General features: G+C 42.3%; 1 protein-coding gene across 1 annotated transcript in view; it reads left to right on the plus strand.

Moving 5' to 3' along the window:
• LOC112053888 (uncharacterized) overlaps positions 1-20,248 on the plus strand; it is a 230,584-nt gene extending 210,336 nt beyond the window's left edge. Inside the window, exons 5-7 of the mRNA XM_052889199.1 lie at positions 10,279-10,487; positions 18,453-18,598; positions 19,158-20,248. Of these exons, the coding sequence (XP_052745159.1) occupies positions 10,279-10,487; positions 18,453-18,598; positions 19,158-19,219 (417 nt within the window). The 3' untranslated portion in view covers positions 19,220-20,248. The remainder of the gene's footprint in view (positions 1-10,278; positions 10,488-18,452; positions 18,599-19,157) is intronic.
• The last annotated feature ends 1,376 nt before the right edge of the window (positions 20,249-21,624 follow it).

The following is a 21,624-nucleotide window of genomic DNA, read 5'->3' on the forward strand; positions in this document are numbered from 1 at the left end:
TAGTATTATATACATAGTGAACACGAAATCACGTGACTTAAGAATTACTAATAAATCTATACTAATACTATAAAGCTGAAGAGTTTGCTTGTTTGTCTGTGTGATTGAACGCGCTACTCTCAGGAACTACTGGTTCGATTTCAAAAATTCTTTCAGTGTTAGATAGCCCATTTATCGAGGAATGCTATAAGCTATATATTATCCTCGTATTCCTACGGGAACGAGAACCACGCGACTGAAACCGCGCGCCGTCAGCTAGTTTTGTATATGTTTACTAACTTTGTTGAATTGGTTTATTTAGTTTATCTTTTAAATGTGGTCTGTTTGATCTGGAGGTAGGCGTTCACTGTAATCCGCGTAAAAATAATTTATTTCCAAAGATTATAGAGTACTTTAGATTAACAAAAGAATCGAAACTGATAAAATATTGTTTTTTCTTTGATCAATTCTCGGGGACCCGACATGAGAACATTAATATTTATGAATCAGAGCAAGAGTCAAAGAAAATAAAACAACATCTGAGGTTAAATTTTCTTTGGCACAAGTTGGCCGAAGATTTCTCTCAATTACTGCAAATAAAGGCCACCGACGAATACGCTTTGAGGCTACAACGCCCGATTTACATTGTTCTACGCACTACACTCGTCCGTCCAAATAAATTTAATTCATTTATTTCGAACTGTGTATAAGCTTCTACGGGAATTTGATGCATAGGGGTGAAAGTAAGTGTTACCAGAAGATAAATTAAATTGGAGTGTATGAAAGAGTATATATTGTGTGCTAAAGGAATAGATGATAATATGACGTATGATAGAAGCTAATAGAAGATACATAGTATAAAGAAAAGGAGACAATGAGTCTATTGAGAATTCAATTCAGTGAGTAGTGATACTCAACCGGCTTCAAAAACCAGTTTCTATTATTCGTTACGTAGATTTTTTTACAGTTCACTGCACAGTGCACATGAAAGCGAGTCTTTATAAACTGATGATACAGTTGCTTCAAATCGTAGCTGCTGACTTCTTACAGCCGTCAACGGACCGCAAGTGTTTGCGGCCGAATACAAGGCTAAAGGTACCATAGATACTATACTTTGTAGCTAAAAGTGATGTTCCATGCGTAACAAAAAATAGTAGATTAGGTTTAGACTCAGTTAACAAGCACCTTTAAATGTCAAGTTTATCTATTTGAAGTGACTAGTGACTCTACCACCGGTTCAGATGGTAGGATTGGGTAGGTCATTAGAATACTAATAGTCCTTACTGTTAAACCGATTTGGATGAAATTTTATACAGAGGTAAATTGAACCTGGGAGCTGAACAAAGGACACTTTTTATACAAAAAATCATGGTTCTCGCGGGAATTTGAAAAAACAAAATTTCACGGGGATATCTACTGGTAATTAATAATTCAAGACGTACACAAATTATAAATGTAAGGCGGTTAATCTTACGTGCCCAAATGTTACGAACAGACCAACACATAGTGATATTTGTTGCACAAGTCCAACGTCTGTAATGCTACTGGAGCAATGTGAACTGGCCGTATACAGCTAGGCACCGAACGCTATGAATGATAAAGAGCCGATAAACTTTTTCCATAAACGGTTCCTTTAAGCTTGGTAGTTAAAAATTCCGAAGTAGTCCCGTCTCGTGAATTATACAAAAACACAGACGTATTTAAAATTCATGAACAATCAGGAGTCCGACGTCCGCCATTACCATACCGCGGGAAACTTCACAACAGAGAAACTTATTCATACCGTCGCAAACGTTTGTGATCAATGACTACAATAAAAATAAATAAATAAACTTACCTACTATAATAAAGTAGGTACAAAAATATGTTTTTTATAAGTAGCCCTGTTTAGACTTTGGACTGAAATATTAATTAGGCGATCGAATCTTGGACAAAACTTCACCAATTATAGTGTCACTAGCTGACGCTATTCCCGTAAGAATACGGGGATAATATTTAGCCTATACTTTCCTCGATAAATGGGCTATGTAACACTGAAATATTTTTAAATCGGACCATTCCAATCGGTTCCTGAGATTAGCGCGTTCAACCAAACAAACAAACTCTTCAGCTTTATAATATTAGTATAGGTTGGTTTGATATTGGAGTCAAAAGAAAGCTATAACAAGGGCATCACCAAGGGGGCGGGGAGGGAAAGTTGCCCCCCTCCCCTCTACCCTAGGTATTGAAATTTAAGTTCGTTAAGTATAGAACAACTTTGAAGTTAACAAATACATAGTAAACCTTACAACTGAGTAATAAGTAGTAATAAGTACTAAGGTTTTGTTTCCTAAAAAGCAAGCAAGTATGTTTTTTCCCAGGAATAGAAATTCTTTTAGTATTATTATGATATCAGTAGTGAGCCGTGATAGCGAAGTGGATATGACGTCTGCCTCCGATTCCGGAGGGTGTGGGTTCGAATCCGGTCCGGGGCATGCACCTCCAACTTTCAGTGGAGTGTATTTAAAAAAAATATTTTTTTTCTTAATTCTCTGCGTGTGTGAAGTCTGCCAATCCGCATTAGGCCAGCGTGGTAGACTATTGGTCTAACCCTTGTCATTCTGAGAGGAGACTCGAGCTCAGTGAGCCGAATATGGGTTGATAATGATGATGATATTAGTTAAAACATATTTATTAAAAACAAGTTATGATAAAACGATAAGAAGCGTAGTACGAGTATTTATAGATAACTCTTACAGCTGTAGATGAATAGTATATCTAAAGAGAACCCGAGCTACGGCGAGCCGTAGTGAGCCCGCCGGATAAAACGTCCTCCCTTCAATCAGGACACTTGCCCGACTGTGAAATATTATTAGAATCGAGGATCAAATAGGCTACGTTACATTTCGCAATAACGCACAGAAGTTTATAGAACGAAAGTCTGCGACAGTCAGACATTCTTCATTTTATGTCTGGCTGAACATTTTATGTCTGGCTAAACATTTTCGAACTTACCACCGAGGGAAGATGGTTCGATCCCCGCACCGTTGGTCTATTGTACCCACTCCTAATGCAGTCTTTCCCGACTAGTTGGAGGGGAATGAGAATATTGGTCCTATTTAAAAGATATGACAAATATTCTTTAAAAAAAAAAGAAAAAATATGTCTGGCTGAACATTTAATGTCTGGCTGAACATTTTATGTCTGGCTGATGTTCATAAAATGAACTATGTCTAGCTATCGCAGGTTTTCAGTATATTTCTTCATTTTAACTGAATATTATATTGTGAAATCCCCTTTATAATATAATATATAGTTACTTTTATTTTAGAGGTCTTGCTTCGTGGAAATACATTATATTTATTCTAATAAAATTTGTTTAGTTTTTCGTGAAATCTCTGTATTCAGAGGTGCTGGAATTGGTTCGTGTGTGATTGGTTTGGAAGTAGAGAAAAAAATATGAATATCTATATTTCTATGTCTTACTCGCGTAGTTAATATTTTTGTAAGAATACGGGAATAAAAAAATCTATGTTACTCCTTTATAGGTAAGTTTTCTATTGGTGAAATAACTTTTCAAAATCAAAATCAAAAATCATTTATTTTAAGTAGGCTCAGTTTACAAGCACTTTTGACACGTCAGTTGACTATTTGTAAAGATTCTACCACCAGTCCGGAGGGCTGGTTCTGCTGAGAAGAAAACGGTTTTCAAATCGGTCCATTAATTTAAAGTTACATAATTTTTTTCTCTTTAGAAAATTCTATATAATATTAGTATAGATTGAAAAATTAAATAAGACTGGACTTGAATGAAAAAGTAATATGAACAACGTTTGCCCGATTAGCTATTATGTGTTTAAAAATGAATTCCTATTTTCCTTCGTCTTGGCTGAAAACTTGATAAAAATCTGTAGGCAAGAAAATTGTTTTACTAGTTATACTCCTACTATTATTATAAATCTGAAGAGTTTGTTTGTTTGTTTGTTTGATTGAACGCGCTAATCTCAGGAACTACTGATCCGATTTGAAAAGTTCTGTCTGTGTTAGATAGCCCATTTATCAAGGAAGGCTATAGGCTATATATTATCTCCGTATTCCTACGGGAACGGGAACCACGCGAGTAAAACCACGCGGCGTTGGCTAGTGATCAATATGGACTATCACTAACGTTAAAGAAGAAATATATTTTTTTGCGGACGAAGTCACGTGCATCTACTAGTTTAAAATAAAAAATAACTAGCAACATTTTTATGAATCACATGTCACACTACAAAAACAACGAACAAACTAACTTGCTAACAAGCTACACCATCTAATTTATTGTAACAATATCATTTGTAACAATGCCATTTGTAACAAAAAAGAAAAGTGAAAAGGAAGAGAAAACATTGCGTCTCGAAATTTCACCGATACGAGGGTCCACGATATTGATAACATCGTCTGTTCAGTTGATACAATAGTTACGGACGAGGAAAAAATCAGGCTGTTTATTTGAGACAAATTGGATGAAAATAAAACCTTTGCGCTACTAACGAGTGGACGGGGATGTAAACAAGTGAAAAGCCTGGAAGAAAAGTGGACATTTTGTTTTGAATTAGCCTCATTGTGTGAATGTTTTATGATGATGTAGTTTATGGATGAATTATCGGTTATCTGTTAAGCATGTTAATTTACTCTTTGCAACTAAATGCATACTAGTTTCAGGATAAAGGCCTGTTACATGAACATCAAATCAAAACGGTCTCGAGCCGTGAGTTTTGCCACTCACTTTACTTCTCTATATGATAACAGGATTTTTCTTTAAGCCTAAACAAATAATATTTCGTGTCTGAATTTTTAGTGAAACGCGTAGGAAATGAATTCTTAAAAATCCAATCTCATATGTAACAGGAAACTTCCGGGAAATGTTGTTTACAATCTTTTGCTTTTCTTAATCATAGGATTTTCTGGTATGGTTTCTATTTTACACTAGCGGACGCCCGCGACTCGGCGTCAACGATCTCCTCTATCTTCCAGTGAAGTTCTATTAAAATTGGGTCAGCCAATCCGTAGATAAGCCCGGATAAACAGACAACAAGACAAAAACTCATTTGTGAAATATTCAAGTTCTGAGCTTTCTTGTATGAAAATCTAATAAACAAATGTCAGATCGAAGTTAAGTTGGTGTTATAGCCCCGTACCTCAGAGAGCACGTTAAGCCAACCAGCTTGACGTGCTCGAAATAACACACATTCCTACTTCAAGATGCTACTAAAACAATAAAATCAATTATTCAGCCCAATCCAGGACTAGAATTCGGGACTTAATGATCTTTCGCCATTCGATTAACCATTTTACCAACGGGACACTTAAAACTGTATTCTTAAAAAATAATAATTTTACCTCGGGTGGTTTTAATATGAGGTTCGGTTAAATAACACCGTATAATATCATCTAAAAATATTTATGAAAATTTGCTCACAAATATTTATATTGAATTTCAGTACGGGCTTTAAACAGGTATTTATTTGTCTGTCTGGCATTTAATTCATAACGCAAGTTTTTCCACTAGAAACCTTAAATGCTCTTCAAACGAAACGAAAATATTAAATTTTTATATTTAATACATTAAATAAACATGTTTCATCGAATCAACATTTTATTTATTTTGTAGTCATCATTAACAACCCATATTCGGCTCACTGTTGAGTACGAGCATGAGGGTCCTCTTGAATGAATGAATTGTTTATTCACAAAAATTTAATCGAACACAAGTAGAATTGAGCCTATACAAAACTAGGAACTTAGCCATGTGGCACGTCGAATCTCTTACTACAAAAGCTAACGCTTCGTAAGCTAACAAAATATATGGGAATGACAGATATAGGATCGTGATCACGTGACCTGTCAATAGTGAATGTCATACTCTTACATTTTTTTAATTTTCGAACATCAAAACTAGTGAGAATGAGAGTGGAATTACTCTTGTACTTCATAGAATTAAAATCAACTTACTACTAAACCCAAAGCCAAACTGTCTTCCTAAAATAGAATATCATCTGTTAAATACACTTGACTATGGATATCAGAAGTAATAAGTGATTAATACGAGTACTTACAGCTTAGCAGGCACCCGCGACTTCGTCCGCGTGGAATTAAGTTTTTCCTAAATTCCGCGGGAACCATGGATATTTCTGGGTTGAAAAGTAGCCTATGTGTAAATCCAGAGTTAAATTAAACTATTTTCATTCTAAATTTCAGCCAAATCGCCGCAAAATTGACAAAGTTTCATATAAATTTTCATCCCCTATTTTATTCCCTTGGGGGTAGAATTGATCAAAATTCTTTCTTAGCGGATGCTTACGTCATAACATCTACCTGCATGCCTAATTTCAACCTGATCCGTTCAGTGGTTTGGGCTATGCGTTGATAGATCACTATGTCAGTCAGTCACCTTTGAGTTTTATATGTTCTGCATGATAAACATAGTATGAAAAAAGTGTTACAAAAATCCCTTATCAATTCACAAGAAACTATTATACGACATTTACAAACTGTGACATTGTAAATGTTCTAACAATTTACCGTTTCCCGAACAAATCATAGTCAGATGGTATCGCTGGGTCGATTTACATTTTTATTTCACACAAAGACCTCCCCCAGATCGAGTTTGTTCAACATTGTACAACAACAACTTGACCAGTTGTTGTTCCATCAACATAGAGAGTATGTCCGGTTGTTGTCCCGATCGCTTACATTACGCTTTGTCCCGACTCCGCTCGTTAGCGAGAAAGGTTTTGTGTTTTTCTTCAATTTCCTCGTGTTGATCGACAGGGTGTTTTGTTAAATCTCCCCTTCCCATCGACTTACGGTTTTAACAATATCTGCCTTATTACTAAGTAAACGCTCGCAACTTCGATATTCTGATTTTTCCGGAAAAATAAGTAGCCTGACATTCAGCTCGGTATGACTAGGTCTCATTTACCTATCACTATAACGAAATTCGTGGCGCAGTGGTGTGCGCGGTGGATTTACAAGACGGAGGTCCTGGGTTCAATCCCCGGCTGGGCCGATTGAGGTTTTCTTAATTGGTCCAGATCTGGCTGGTGGGAGGCTTCGGCCGTGGCTAGTTACCACCCTACCGACAAAGACGTACCGCCAAGCGATTGAGCCGCAACGATGCCGTGTAGAAACCGAAAGGGGTGTGGATTTTCATCCTCCTCATTGCATCATCACTTACCATCAGGGGAGATTGTAGTCTTGAGCTAAGTTGTAAAGTTGAACAAAAAAAAACTTTTTATATTATTGAGATAACGGTCGATTGGTGCAGTGATACAAGTGAGCAAACTTCTCCAAGGACGTAGGTTCTATTTCCACAAGTCCTGTCTTACGTATTTACTATTTAAATACGTATAATGTTACTTAAGTTTATGTATACCTTATAATTATTATCTTAATACCCATATTTTGTGACATAATGGCAATAGATATATTGTCCTTATATAGGTATTTATTCTATGTACATTACATTCACTTTACAAAAATACACACAAACAGAGAATATCACTTTAGAATATGACTATTAAGTTCGTGTCAAAATTCTATACGGCCAAAGTAAAGTAATCTAAAGAATACAATTAGCTAAAGAATAAATGAATGAAATAAAAGCGAGTATTGTGGTATAACAAATCTTTCTAACCAATTAGTGAGGAGAGTGAGCCCGCTTAAACCTTTCCATTAATCTGAGAGGCTGATTATTCCATTTTTTATTTGCTTCAAACATAATGGAAAATGGAATAGATTATTCAATTAGATTCAGACTCAGATGTTTTGATAAGCATAGATGCACACGCTCTACTATAATGATATTAAAAATGTCACTAAGGTAAAGAATGGTCAAGTAAATCGAATACAAAATATCTATTAGATTTACTTTACAAGCACTTTCGAAACGTCAAATAATATTATTAGATAATGTTCATATTAATTGGTCAAAAACTAAAAATTAAAAGTTACGAGGGTTCCGAACGCGTCTTGATCCGAGAAGAGCCCACAAGAATCTCAGCCAGGTTTTTTTTAGTTTATCAGTATTTAGCCTAATATTTAAAAACTCTCTTCCCGTGTGAGGATGTTAGTATACACCCCTGTGTTTCAGAAAGCACGTAAAGTCGTCGGTACCGGTTATTAACACTAAACGATTGGAATTTCAACAAAAAGAAAAAATATATAACAAAATGACAATGTAAATAGTTTCAAGAGTAAGGTTTCTAAAATGCTTATGGATATAAATGTTTCTATAACTTAAATGAGTATTTAAATTACAAATTTTAATGATATTCTTTTTTTTTGACATAATTTTAGTTGACATGTGTGTTTGACATAATTTTAATTGACATTTTAACATTTAACTGGTAATAATTACTTGACTTTGCACTCAATTTAACATGGTTTAATAATTTTGACAGTATATATTAAGACTATTATTTTATTTTATCTGTCACAGTAGTTTTGAGTTACATTTATCATAATCATTGAATCTTAAAATGTTAAATTGTATAAGCTATTACATATGTTTTCTTTTAAATTATTTGTTTGCTTTTAAATTAGGATTATACATAGTCTATTTAAATTTTTCATACACCAAATTATTATGGTAGAAAGTATCAGGGTCTTATTATAATTTTAAGTAATCTTTCTATGGAGTACACTCCTCGCAAACCAATCCAGGTTATAGTAGACAGCCGGCGGGCGGCGCCATTTTCTTTTATTAAAAATATCTTTGGTCACGTATCTATTACTAGTAGATACGTGACCAATTATGTAATATATTATTATTATTAAACCTGCTTTCTGATGAATAAATAAATTATTATTATTATTATATTACCTACAGGCTTTTAGTGGGCAACGTAGTGGGCCTGAGCTCCATATCCCCTCTCCTACGTACAAGGAGGGAGGCTTTGTCCTAAAATGGGCCGTTAAAATAAGCTGACAGTAATAAAAACAATAATAATGAAAACCTTTTATTACTCAAGTTGATGTAAAGTGACAAAGACAATGTGCAATTCTCACATTCATTAAACTCATTCTACTTACACTCGTACCTCTAGAGCTGACAACGTATCGAAACACTAAATAGCATATTGCTGGTACACAGATTAGAAACAACTTCCAACCATCTGTTTAGTGGATGAAAAGTATTTTATAACAATAAATATATTGTCGACGCCCTGCTGCTTCACCCGCGTAGTATCCGTTCCCTTGAGAATATGGGGATAAAATGGGCCTATGACACTCACAAATAACGTAGTTTTTTAGTGGTAAAATAATTCCTAAAGCGGGTAGATGCAGAGATTATCCTCTACAATACGACAAACCCCTAGATTCAGTAAACAGATGGATGAAGGTAGTCTTATATTGGGATCCTCTACTGACAGTCATAGCAAAATTCAGCTAAAGCTCATACCTGCACTGGAACAGCGCATCGTTTTAAAAATGTAAATAGTTGAACTACACCATACTGGCAATTGAACAGACCATCTGCCTTCCTAGAAATTTGCGCACTACGTAAATAAATATTATAAAATATAAAACCGTGACGCGTCTATTTATACCAAGTCAGTTAAAAATAAAAGTATTAGTTTTATTTGCCTCACTGTAATAACTTCTCGAACGAAATCGGATTTATTATGGAGGATCATATTATGCTTGTTAAAAGATTTTCTGCAAATGTATTCCTGCTTTTATAACGTACGTAAATGTTGAACTTCAGATATTCTACTGCGTTTGAAAAATTAATTTTCATTTTACTTTTATTACAAGGAGATGTAATGTACTATTCAATGTTCTGTGCTACAAATGATTCGCTGTGCCCTTTGATAGGCCATATAATATATCAGCTCACTTCTTTATATTTCCAAGTCAAGCCAAGTCGAAATGAATAGAATGTGATAATGCGAAGAAATCACTTTAGTGATTTCGTTAATAAAAATTGAGAATAGAATTGGATACAGGAATCCACCTTGGGGTACGCCATTCGAGATGTCAGCCCATTCAGAGAAAATTTTATCAAAGCTGAGTCTCTGCTGTCGTTCAACAAGATAAGTCGAAAGTCTAAAAAAGAAGAAGGGTTAGGATGTTTTAGGTACAGAGAAAACATCTCAAGTAAAGCTGTTGCTTTAGCAGAGATGTTGAGAAAATTTCTTTTTAATTTCATTGATCGTTATAACCTGGAAGACAAAAAATAGCACCTCTGCACATTCTGTTGCAGCGATTTATAAAGGCAGTTACATTGTCATCGTTGTGATATTTTTTGTAAAGACCTTTCGCTTTATTTTGCAGATAGCAGAGACGGTAACTTGGCGGACATCAGATCAGGACTTCAAGGAGCGCGGCGCGTTCAGTCAGCTGGAACTGACAGTGCTGGAGGCGGAGCACTACCGCGTGGGGCTGACGTACACCAGCGCCAGCCTCAGCCGCGTCTACCCCGACCACTACATCTACGACCGGGAGGCGGAGGCGGACGACGAGCGGGATGTTGTCAGTGTCAGGTAAGTGGAGCAGGGCTGCAAGGAGCAAAACACGTTTAGCTCATTTAAAGTGGATATTATTATACAAAGTCATTATTGTCATGATTGCTGGATACATGACTCTTGTAATATGTGATTTTCAAACACCACAGTGTTAAATCTTGACACACAACAAACACTTTCATAGCGCATTCATGGTAGGTACATGGCGCAGACCATAGGATAACTCGACCATTGGTCATTGTTCGCGCTAGATGGCGCGGCGCGACTGGGCGCTCGATTGTAGTACGATTCCCCGCCCGCGCGGGGGGCGTACCGGCGCCTGCGACCGGTTTTCGCGGCGTCGCGCGCGACCTCGTTGACCGCCAGTCTTGGTCCGACGCTTTGACCGGGAACCCGTGTTTCTTGTTCCGGAGTTTTTTGAGCGCATGGTAGCTTAACTCGATCTTGGTTGAGCATTTATCGAGTGATTGGACTATAATTTGTGTCCGAGGTATTGACCCTTTGTGATCGGCACAGAACGCAGTGATTTTGTGGCGTGTTTGGTGCATGTGCTTGGGGTCTTTGCTGAAGGGTGAGCGATCCACATACACTGATACTCACACCAACGACCAACACAATACACATAACCTGAACTACGTGGATCACCCGGCGTGGCATAGCGGCTCCCAGCGGCGTTTGTGCCCAAGAGGGCTACGCCGATTGTCAAGGTCAGTCTAGATTAACCGATCGCACTATTATTAGTTGACGGCGAACTAGGACGCGGTGTAACGCCGATCTCCTAGTGGAAACGGACGCTCATCGTGGGCGCTCATGGGCCCCGCCTGCGTTTGAGGGGCGCCGTTTCGGCCACTACAGAGTTTTGGCAGCAGAGCGTGGTTCGCGATCGGTTGGTCTAGCTGACCACGTAGATTGTAAATTAATTGTTGTTGTAGGGTACTATAGCGCGACCTAACCAACCCATGATACTTGAAATATTCTGTTGTCTTTTGTTTAATATTTTTTTTTTTTATTTTCATTTTGTTTGCGTTTTGATACTCATGGGTTGGATTAGTATTTAATTGATTAGTTAATAGTTTTTTTTTGTTGTATTAATAATATTTTTATTGTCTTTGTTGGTTAACTGTGTTGGTTAACCGTATTAATTGTTTTTGTTGTTGCCAACCGAACTGATAGGTTTTCTTTTATTTTATTGATTAATTGATAGTGTTTTGTTTGTTTTAATAATATTTTGTTGGTTAACATTAATTTTTTTTGTTGTTGGCAACCGCACCGATAGGTTTTTTTTTGTTGTTTTTCGGATTCGACAGCTTCGTGAGATGCCGACTCAGCGCGAATTCTCAATCAGGATCACGGCGGAGCTAAGGTGGGCTGCAGCAGCCCACACATTGATAGGCCGTGACGACCGCGTGGAGAGCCTAAGGCAGAGGTGTTCGCAGCTGTCGTCGAGGCTGTGCGCTGCCGAGGAAGCGTACCGAGCGCTACTCGGCATGGACGGCGTTGATGCAGGGATTTTGGAGTCCAGCCGCAAAGATCTGGAGCAGCTGGAAGAGCTCTGCGATGGGCTACTTGAGGCAGATCGCAGGCTGGCGCGTGAGGCCAAGCTCAACGCCTTGGACTCATCGCCCTTGCGCCGTGCGACCCAGCCCGAATTGTTGGGGCGTCTCCCCACCATCGAGCTGCCCCGGTTTAGCGGGTGCTTGAGCTCGTGGTTGGGCTTCGAGGCCATGTTTAATGGCCTCGTGGACTCCCGCCAGGACCTAGCCCCCACCCAGAAGATGGCCTATTTGCTATCGGCTCTGGATGGGGAAGCATTGCAGGTCGTGGCACATTTGGACTTGGCGCCCACGAACTACACCACCGCACGTCTCCTCCTTCAGAGGAGATATGCGAACGTGCGCCGTCTGGCCGACGGGTATGTGGGCCAAATTTTAAGCCTCCCCATGATAAGGGGAGTGGAGCAGCTGCGCTTCGGACTGGTGAATCCAGTTGTGGTGGCCACTAATGGCCTCCGAAAACTGGATTTACCAGTCGAGGAGTGGAGCTTTTTGTTGCTCCATATTGTGTTGTCTCGCCTGCCCTCCGACCTCAAGCTCCGTTTTGAGCAGAGGCACGGAGGGGACGGGGCATCCTATTTGCCTGGCTTCCAGGAACTGATCTCGTTCCTGGAGCAGGAGTGCCGCTTGGCGGAGAACGCCGGAGTGCCCGCTCCGGTTTCTCCTTCCGGCCGTTCAGCCCAAGAAGGGCGTCGGGGTGGGGCGCCCCAGGGAGGCCCCTCCAAGGAGGGACGAGTTGCACCCAGGGGTTCGCCGCCTTCTCCCCGCTTTCGCGTGGCGACAGCGAGCGCGGCCCGCTGCACTTTTTGTAAAGGTCCCGGCCACCGGGTCGGGGCTTGTCCGGATTTTGCGGCTCTCTCGGTCCGGGCACGACGCTCCATCGCCAATGCGCGGAAATGGTGCTATTCGTGCCTGGAACCACACTGGCAGCGGGATTGCGCGAGTAGGCGCCCTTGTCCCCACTGCCAGGGGAACCATTTGGGGCTTCTGTGCGCCAACCGCAACGGAGAGGCGCCAGAGCGCGAGCGCGAGCTGCCGACAGCTCGACGCGAGGAAGAATCACCCCCCCGACGGGCGGGGGGGCGCTCTCATTTGACTGGGGGGCTTAGCTCCCCCCCCCGTTATTTTGAAGAGAGCAGGAGCGCGATGCCCCGACGGGCGGGGGCGCGCTCCCCATTGACAGGGGGACTTGGTTCCCCCCCTAGAAATCTTGAAGAGGGTACCGCACCCCCTCAGCAGGAGCTTGTGGCGCAGGGCCAAGAGCCCCCGCGGTTTTCCCCACCCTTGGCTGAGTGGCCGCGCTTAGAGCGTAGGGCTCCCCAAGTGCGTTGGCGGGGATACCGAGCGCCTGCCACTGGAAGGCAGGGCGATCGCCTAGTCCCTGAGGATTGCCCCGAGTGGCACCAGGGCTGGGGGTTTGATGACCTGCCGCGAGACCTCGTGCCGCGGACTCGAGGGCCGGCAAGGCGAGTTGACCCGCGCTAGGTAGCGGCCGCTCTCACCCCCCTCACCGCCACCTTTCCTGATGCCTTGGATTTGGAGCAAACTCATTGTCAGCTTGTGTTATTGCCCACTGCATCGGTAAAGGTGTCGAACCCGAAGGGGGAGTGTTTATTTGTAAGGGCCTTGTTGGATTCGGGTTCACAGCGGTGTCTTGTGTCATCCTACCTAGTTAGGAAATTGAGCCTCCCATGGTCGCCTCATGGAGGGCGAATGCGAGGTATTGGTGATTCGGAGCCACTCGTCTCCCGGGGAGAAGCGGAGTTGATGTTTGCACCCCGTAGGGGTAACCTCCGAGTTGTGGTCAGGGCATCTGTCCTGGACAATATTTTGGGTCATCTCCCTCAGGAGCGAATTTGGGACTCTACAATACGTTTGACAGCCAACCTTACTCCAGCCGATGCCGACTGGTTTGTTCCGGCCCCGGTTGATTTGTTGTTGGGAGCCGACGTTTTGGGTTGCATTGTGACCGGTGGCATTAAACATTTGCAGGCTAAGGGGTTGAGTGCCCTTCCAACCATATTTGGACATAGTTTTCTCGGTCCTGTCCTGCCAGTAAAACCGTTGGAGCGCGATGAGCCTCTCCGAGTGGCGGGCACCGCACTTATTGATCTTGTGCAGCGGTTCTGGGAAATTGAGGAACCCCCTTGTGCGTCTCGAGTGAACCCCTCCGACCAGGATTGTGAGCTGTTTTACCAGAATAACACTGGTCGTCGTGTGGATGGACGATTTGTTACTCGACTACCATTTGTGGCCTCACGACCCCCTCTCGGACAGTCACGAGCCTTGGCAGAGAAGAGACTGTTGTCTATGGAACGGCGTATGAGAAGAGACCAGGCCTTTCGAGAAAAGTATACTGCATTCATGCGCGAATACGAGGAATTGGGACACATGTCGGTGTCAACCTTTGATTGGCGCGCGCATGAACACTACTTCTTGCCACATCACGCCGTTTTGAAAACCCCTGACAGCAAGATCAGGGTTGTGTTTGACGGGTCCGCACCCACCTCAAACGGCGTGTCCTTGAACCAGTGCCTGCATGCGGGTCCGAAATTGCTGAAGGACATCTCGGACATCCTCACGCACTTCCGTCGTCACCAGGTGGTTTTTGTAGCCGACATTCGGATGATGTTTCGGCAATCGATTGTGCATCGCGACGACCGGAACTACCAGCTGATTTTGTGGCGTGAGCATCCTGACGACCCGATGCAGGTGTATGAGTTGAACACCACGACGTACGGCTTGAGATCCAGTCCTTATATTGCGATCAGGACCTTGTTGGAGTTGGCTGAGCGCGAGAGGCTCAATTACCCGCGAGCAGCAGCCGTTTTGGAGTCGTCGGTCTACATGGACGATATTTGTACCGGAGCTTCAACCCTTGAAGATGCTCTAGTTTTACGTGATGAATTGATTGCGATCCTGAAGGCAGGGGGTTTTGAATTGAGCAAATGGTTGTCGAACTCACCTGACCTTTTGAAGGACCTTCCTGGAGAAGATCAACAGGATCCTTACATATTTGAGAACCCGGATGATACGAACCTGCTGTCCGTCCTTGGGATACAATACCGGCCAGTTCAGGATGTGTTTACGTACCGAGTTAAATTGGACCCATCTCCGAGAAATTGGACTAAGCGTTCCGTCTTGTCAACCGTCGCTCGCACCTTTGACCCAAATGGTTGGGTAACGCCCGTCATCTTCCTGGCAAAATGCTTCCTGCAGAAGCTTTGGATTGCTCAGGTTGGTTGGGACGAGCCACTTCAGGGCAGACTAGAAGAGGAGTGGACTTCCATTGTGTCCTCTCTCCCTGAGGTGAACCGGATTTCCATCTCCCGACGTTTCTTGCCGCCTGGGAGATGCCATGCGAGCTTGCACGGATTTTGCGACGCGAGTGAAAAGGGTTATGCTGCAGCCGTTTACCTTCGCACCGTCAATGCGAACGGTGAGGTATCGGTGCATTTGGTGCTGGCCAAGAGCAAGGTGGCGCCGATCCGGACCAGATTGACTATTCCGAAATTGGAATTGTCCGGAGCCACGCTTCTCGCCAGGTTGTTGAATCACGTCAGAGCAACTATGGCCTCGCTAGTCGAATTGACTGAGGTCGTTGCCTGGTCAGACAGTGAGATTGTTTTGTGCTGGTTGCGTGCCTCTCCTCACAATTTGGAGGTGTTTGTTGCGAATCGGGTCTCACAGATCCAGAATTCGGAAACCACCTTGTTGTGGAGGCATGTGCCGGGAGAAATGAACCCCGCCGACTGCGCTTCTCGTGGTTGCGAGGGGTCTTTTCTTGTAGATCATCCTTTGTGGTGGGGGCCAGCTTGGCTGACTCGATCTGAGTCTTCTTGGCCTCAGAATCGTTTTTCTGACCCTGAGCCCTTACCTTGCTTGCGTGTTGGAGTGGTTGAGGATTTGTCTCCTCCCACGTACGAATTCTTGCTGGAGCGGTACAGCTCTTTCGAAAAATTGATCGGAGTTACTGGTTGGATCCGGCGTTTCCACCACAATAGCAGAACGCCGCAGTCCAAGATACGGACCCCAGTCTTGTCTCCCATTGAACGAAAGGAAGCGCTGTTGTTTTGGGTGCGCTTGATACAGGCCGAACATTTTTCGGCTGAAATTCAGAAATTGAAAGCCGGTTCAGGTTTGAAGGGTTCGCTAGCCCGCCTGAATCCGTTTGTGGATCCTGATGGGATCTTGAGAGTTGGTGGACGTTTGAGGAACGCCAACTTACCCTATGGTGCGCGACATCCCTTGTTGCTCCCAAATGGTGGGACCTTTGTGGTGCTGCTTGTGAGGCATTATCATTTGAACAATGCTCACGCTGGTTGTAATGCAATTTCTGCTATTTTGCAGCGTGAATTTTGGATTTTGTCGGCCAGACGCGTCATTCGAAGCGTAATTTTTCGGTGTATCCCTTGTTACCGCTTGAAAGCGGCGCCCATTCAACCCATCATGGGCGACCTGCCTGCGGATCGGGTTACGGAGTCTCGTCCGTTTTACGGAACTGCTTCTGATTTTGGAGGCCCCTTCATGGTTCGGAGCTCGAACCTCCGGAATGCGAGACCTGTAAAGGCCTATTTATGCGTATTTGTTTGCCTCGCCACCAAGGCCGTCCATCTCGAGCTAGTCAGTTCCCTCAGTACGGAAGCTTTTGTAGCCGCGCTTTCCCGTCTTTGTTCGCGACGCGGAATTCCGGGACTAATACGGACTGATTGTGGGTCCAACTACCGTGGTGCTGATCGGTATTTGAAGGAAGTTGTCGAATTCTTGGATAGTAATAAGACTTTTATTGGCACAGCTGCCTCTCGAATGGGGGTAACCTGGAAGTTTGATCCTCCCGTTTGCCCTCACTGGGGTGGAATTTTTGAAGCTGTGATTAAGTCAGCAAAAACGCATCTCTACCGTGTCATTGGGGAAACTATTTTGACTTTTGAAGAGTTGGCCACCGTATTTTGCAGGATTGAGGCCGTCCTCAATTCTCGGCCCCTTTGCCCTCTCTCATCCGATCCAAACGATTTAGAAGTTTTAACGCCGGGACATTTTTTGATTGGCCAGCCCCTTCGCGCGTTGCCTGAGTACCCCTTCAGGGACGCGAAAACCTCTCGTTTGACTCGCTTTGAATTGTTGCAACAGATGACCCAGAACTTTTGGCATCGTTGGTCTCTGGAGTATTTGCATCTTTTGCAGCAGCGCGTGAAGTGGACTGACAAGACGGATCCTCCTAAGGTTGGTGACCTAGTTCTGGTCAAGGAGTCGAATTTGCTACCGTTGTATTGGCGTCGCGGACGTATTGTTAAGTTGATGTTTGGATCGGATGGAGTGCCCCGCGTGGCTGAGGTCATGGTGGGAGATTCGTTGTTGCATCGGGCTGTATCGTCACTGGCACGATTGCCCATTGAGTAGGGAATCCACCTTTGGGGATTCCGAGCGGGGGTTTATGTTCGCGCTAGATGGCGCGGCGCGACTGGGCGCTCGATTGTAGTACGATTCCCCGCCCGCGCGGGGGGCGTACCGGCGCCTGCGACCGGTTTTCGCGGCGTCGCGCGCGACCTCGTTGACCGCCAGTCTTGGTCCGACGCTTTGACCGGGAACCCGTGTTTCTTGTTCCGGAGTTTTTTGAGCGCATGGTAGCTTAACTCGATCTTGGTTGAGCATTTATCGAGTGATTGGACTATAATTTGTGTCCGAGGTATTGACCCTTTGTGATCGGCACAGAACGCAGTGATTTTGTGGCGTGTTTGGTGCATGTGCTTGGGGTCTTTGCTGAAGGGTGAGCGATCCACATACACTGATACTCACACCAACGACCAACACAATACACATAACCTGAACTACGTGGATCACCCGGCGTGGCATAGCGGCTCCCAGCGGCGTTTGTGCCCAAGAGGGCTACGCCGATTGTCAAGGTCAGTCTAGATTAACCGATCGCACTATTATTAGTTGACGGCGAACTAGGACGCGGTGTAACGCCGATCTCCTAGTGGAAACGGACGCTCATCGTGGGCGCTCATGGGCCCCGCCTGCGTTTGAGGGGCGCCGTTTCGGCCACTACAGTCATTGACTTACCAATGGTCGATTTAACCTTACTTTTAGAAAGTTTTATGCATTATTTAATCAATGGATGTCTTCTGCTGCATAAACATTTTTTACATACGCTGTGGTTTCGTACCGAGTGTAATTAGCAACTGCCTGTTTTATAATGTATTTCCACTAGTTTCGATCAACCAACATTGTGCTTTTTGATGCACGGGTGCCATTAAATAGACCGCGAAATCAGTTTGTTTTTCAAATTATGTGTACATTGCCATTCCAGATTCGCTCGGTAAATCATGAAAGTTACTGCCATTGCTCAACGAATCTGCAAAGCTAAGGTGGTTCATTGATATATTTTGATCTTTCTACGTATATAACAATAGAATCTTCTGTTCCTCAGATACACAATGGTGCCCCCCGCCAGCGGCCAGTTCGCACTGGGCTGCGTGGCGACCATCTTCGACATCTACGCGCGTAAGAGCGAGCCTGTCCTCATCCGAGAGGACGCCCCGCACCCCGCTTCCGTCACAGGAGAAGACTCATCAGGTAACTGAAATTGCCAAGCTTCGCAGTAATCTACACCAATCTACATCATATATGCTGTAGATTGGTGTAGGTAGACGCGAACTAAGCGCTTTGAGTTCTTATTCTTTACGCACTGCAAATATATGGAATGCCCTTCCAGATTTCGTTTTCTCTACAACGTGAGTATCTTTAAGTCAAGTGTGAATAGGCACCTTTTAGACGACGAAGCATTTCATCATAGCCTACAGTATACCTTATCATCAGGCGTGATTGCAGTCAAGCGCTTGATTTTATCATAAAAAACTGTAAAGGCAAAAGCGTAAAATCGAGTAGATACCTTGTTCTCTTTTATGGAACCTATGGCCATGGCCTCACTTACTTACCTCGCAGTTGATGGGGGCCAAGAAATCCCACTGACTCAAAGTAGAAATCATCAGGTACTTATCCCTAAAGGGAAAAACGAGTTTCGGGAACGGTTTTCGACATTTCGTGATGAGTGACTTTCGCTTTTATAAATATACATAATTCACAATGTGACCATGATTAGATATACCTACAACAGTCTGTCTGTCTGCCGCAGGTACCACGTTGAGCTACAACACGCTGCTGGCGTGCGCGGCGTGCGCTCTGGCCACGTTATGATCACGTGGCCGACTGCCGTAACAGCGTAAGGGAACTGAATGTTGTGATAGACATAAGGACTGTTGCGTTCGAGCCACATCTATATGCCAATATAACAACCATTTATAATTTTAATAATTTTCAAAATATTTAACAAAGCATTATTAAAAATTTATTCAAAATGCCTCACATTGCGGGTGTTCACATTTTGAGTGCCCAAGAAATCGGTGGTCAGGGCTCCAGTGTGACGGACCTCTTCACAATGCCCTGTCTCAAGAATTACTGCCTTCTGTATCGTACCCTTGATTCAACTGTCAAAGCTTCTCATTACTCATATTATTAATGACTTAATGTAAGACAATTTTTTATAGCTAACCCGCCTCTTAAAGATCATCGTTCATTATACCCACCACTTGTTGACTAAATTGTGTTGACTAAAGTGTTACCGAAATGCCACCTGTCAACCAGGTGACACCAGGTCCATGGGACACCATTGTTAACCAGTAAACATCGCATAGTCCACGATTGAGTGAACTTTATTTCTATTTATAATTTCTTGAATACCTCTTTCATTTAAGAAACTAAAGCTCATCCTAATAGCTTTACAAATCATGCCCACATGGAATAGTGGTTAGAATACTGGCTGCATTTCTGCGTTGGATAGCCAGGCTGATACTTTGCGAGAAAAATGAGCCAGTCTTTCTGTCAGCCGCGGTGAATGTAGTTTGGCAATATGTTTGGAAATGTGTTTGGCAAACATTTGTGACTCAAACGCAATGGTCTTGATAAAGTAATATTAATAAATAGTTGATACGTACAACCGGCAACCAAAGTTTATACGTACAGATGCGATTTCCATTTTTTTATTGTCATGTAAATAAAATGACGATAGGGTCAATTCAATTGATGTTTATTATGTTAATAATAATGATATATGAATAATAGTAAGTATGTTAAGAGCTGTGTTGCCGTGCGTATTAGGTATAAGTTATGATATTATAATAATTATTTCAATGTTAAAAATACTATATGTGAATATGTAAATAAATTTATTAGTTACTAACTTTTTTTTATTTCCTACTAAGCCCCGTGTTTTCAACCGCAAAGTATCTAGTAGTAAGTAAGGGATAAAATAAAGCTTCTGATTCTTAGTATGCCTATGAGACTTTCTTGATAACAGAATTGGTAAATGTATTTTCAAAATCGATTCAATAGATCCAGAAATTACCAGAAATTACTTTTTAAAATAAACTAGCCGACGCTCCCAGATTTACCCGCGTAGTTACCGCGACATACACTCACAAATGATGGTTTATAACGTTCCTTTCTAGTGGTAAAAGATTTCTGGATCTACCGATTCCCTACAATACCGTAAACCACCTTTTTACAGTTAGTATAGAGAAATATAGACCACATCATAGATAAATTACAATTATCACACCATATTTTAAATTGCTACCTGTATTGAGCAATTTATTGTATTTTCATATACTGGGGATTTGAACCCCATATCTCGTGGTAAACTGGGTGGTAGTTCTCCAATGATACTGTAATATTATAAAGTTCACACCATTTCAGCTGTGATAATGAACTGTATCAGATATGCGGATCTCTGCACACTAAAATATACGGACTCGGCTCATAAAAATGTAAAGAGGATCTCCTCCGCCGAGCTGTCTCCGCTAACCTGAGGATAGCCGGCGGATGCGGATATATATCGAATGTTTATGTAAACGACACGGTGTATTAAGCGCTTCATACTCTGGCTAACATATCTATCCGACAATCTATACATTACGTTCTTTGGATTCAGTAAAAATGTCTATCAGGTAAAAATTGATAAACGAATTTGGAAATAGAAAAAGAGACTTCTCTATTTCGGATTTAAAGGCAAAACACTATTAGGTATTGAATGAAAGTCTACCAAGTCTAATAATTCCTACCAAAAAATAAATCCCTGAATAGTAGAGAATAACCTTGAGTGAAGTCTCAAACTTGTGACCGAAGGATGTAGGGTTTAAGGCGTCTTTAAAAACTAGTTAACACTCCCCTTCTCCACTCAGGTCATTCTCCCTGCCTATTCCAATCACTAATCCAACAATCACCGCACTAATGGGAGATTTAGAGCTAATTGTTCTGATCTTAATTTATCATTTTTAAGCACTTCGCCTATTCCAGATGTTAATAAGTAAACTACCTTATAAAATTGAAGCGAAATTATTTGAAATTGAAAGTTTGCCGACTGTTTTACGATTTTTGTTGCTACTTTTTCGGAATAGGTTAAGAGCCACTGAATAATACGAGCGAGAAATTATGGAACTGACTAAAGTCATAAAAATGTAAAGCAGAATCTAGACCTGCTCGCCGTCCCAGCACCGGCGCAGGAACGGCACAGGAACGAATCTTTATGTAAAGGATATGGGTTA

Source organism: Bicyclus anynana, chromosome 25 (genome assembly GCF_947172395.1).
Source record: "Bicyclus anynana chromosome 25, ilBicAnyn1.1, whole genome shotgun sequence".
In the NCBI taxonomy this organism is placed as follows: Eukaryota; Metazoa; Arthropoda; class Insecta; order Lepidoptera; family Nymphalidae; genus Bicyclus; species Bicyclus anynana.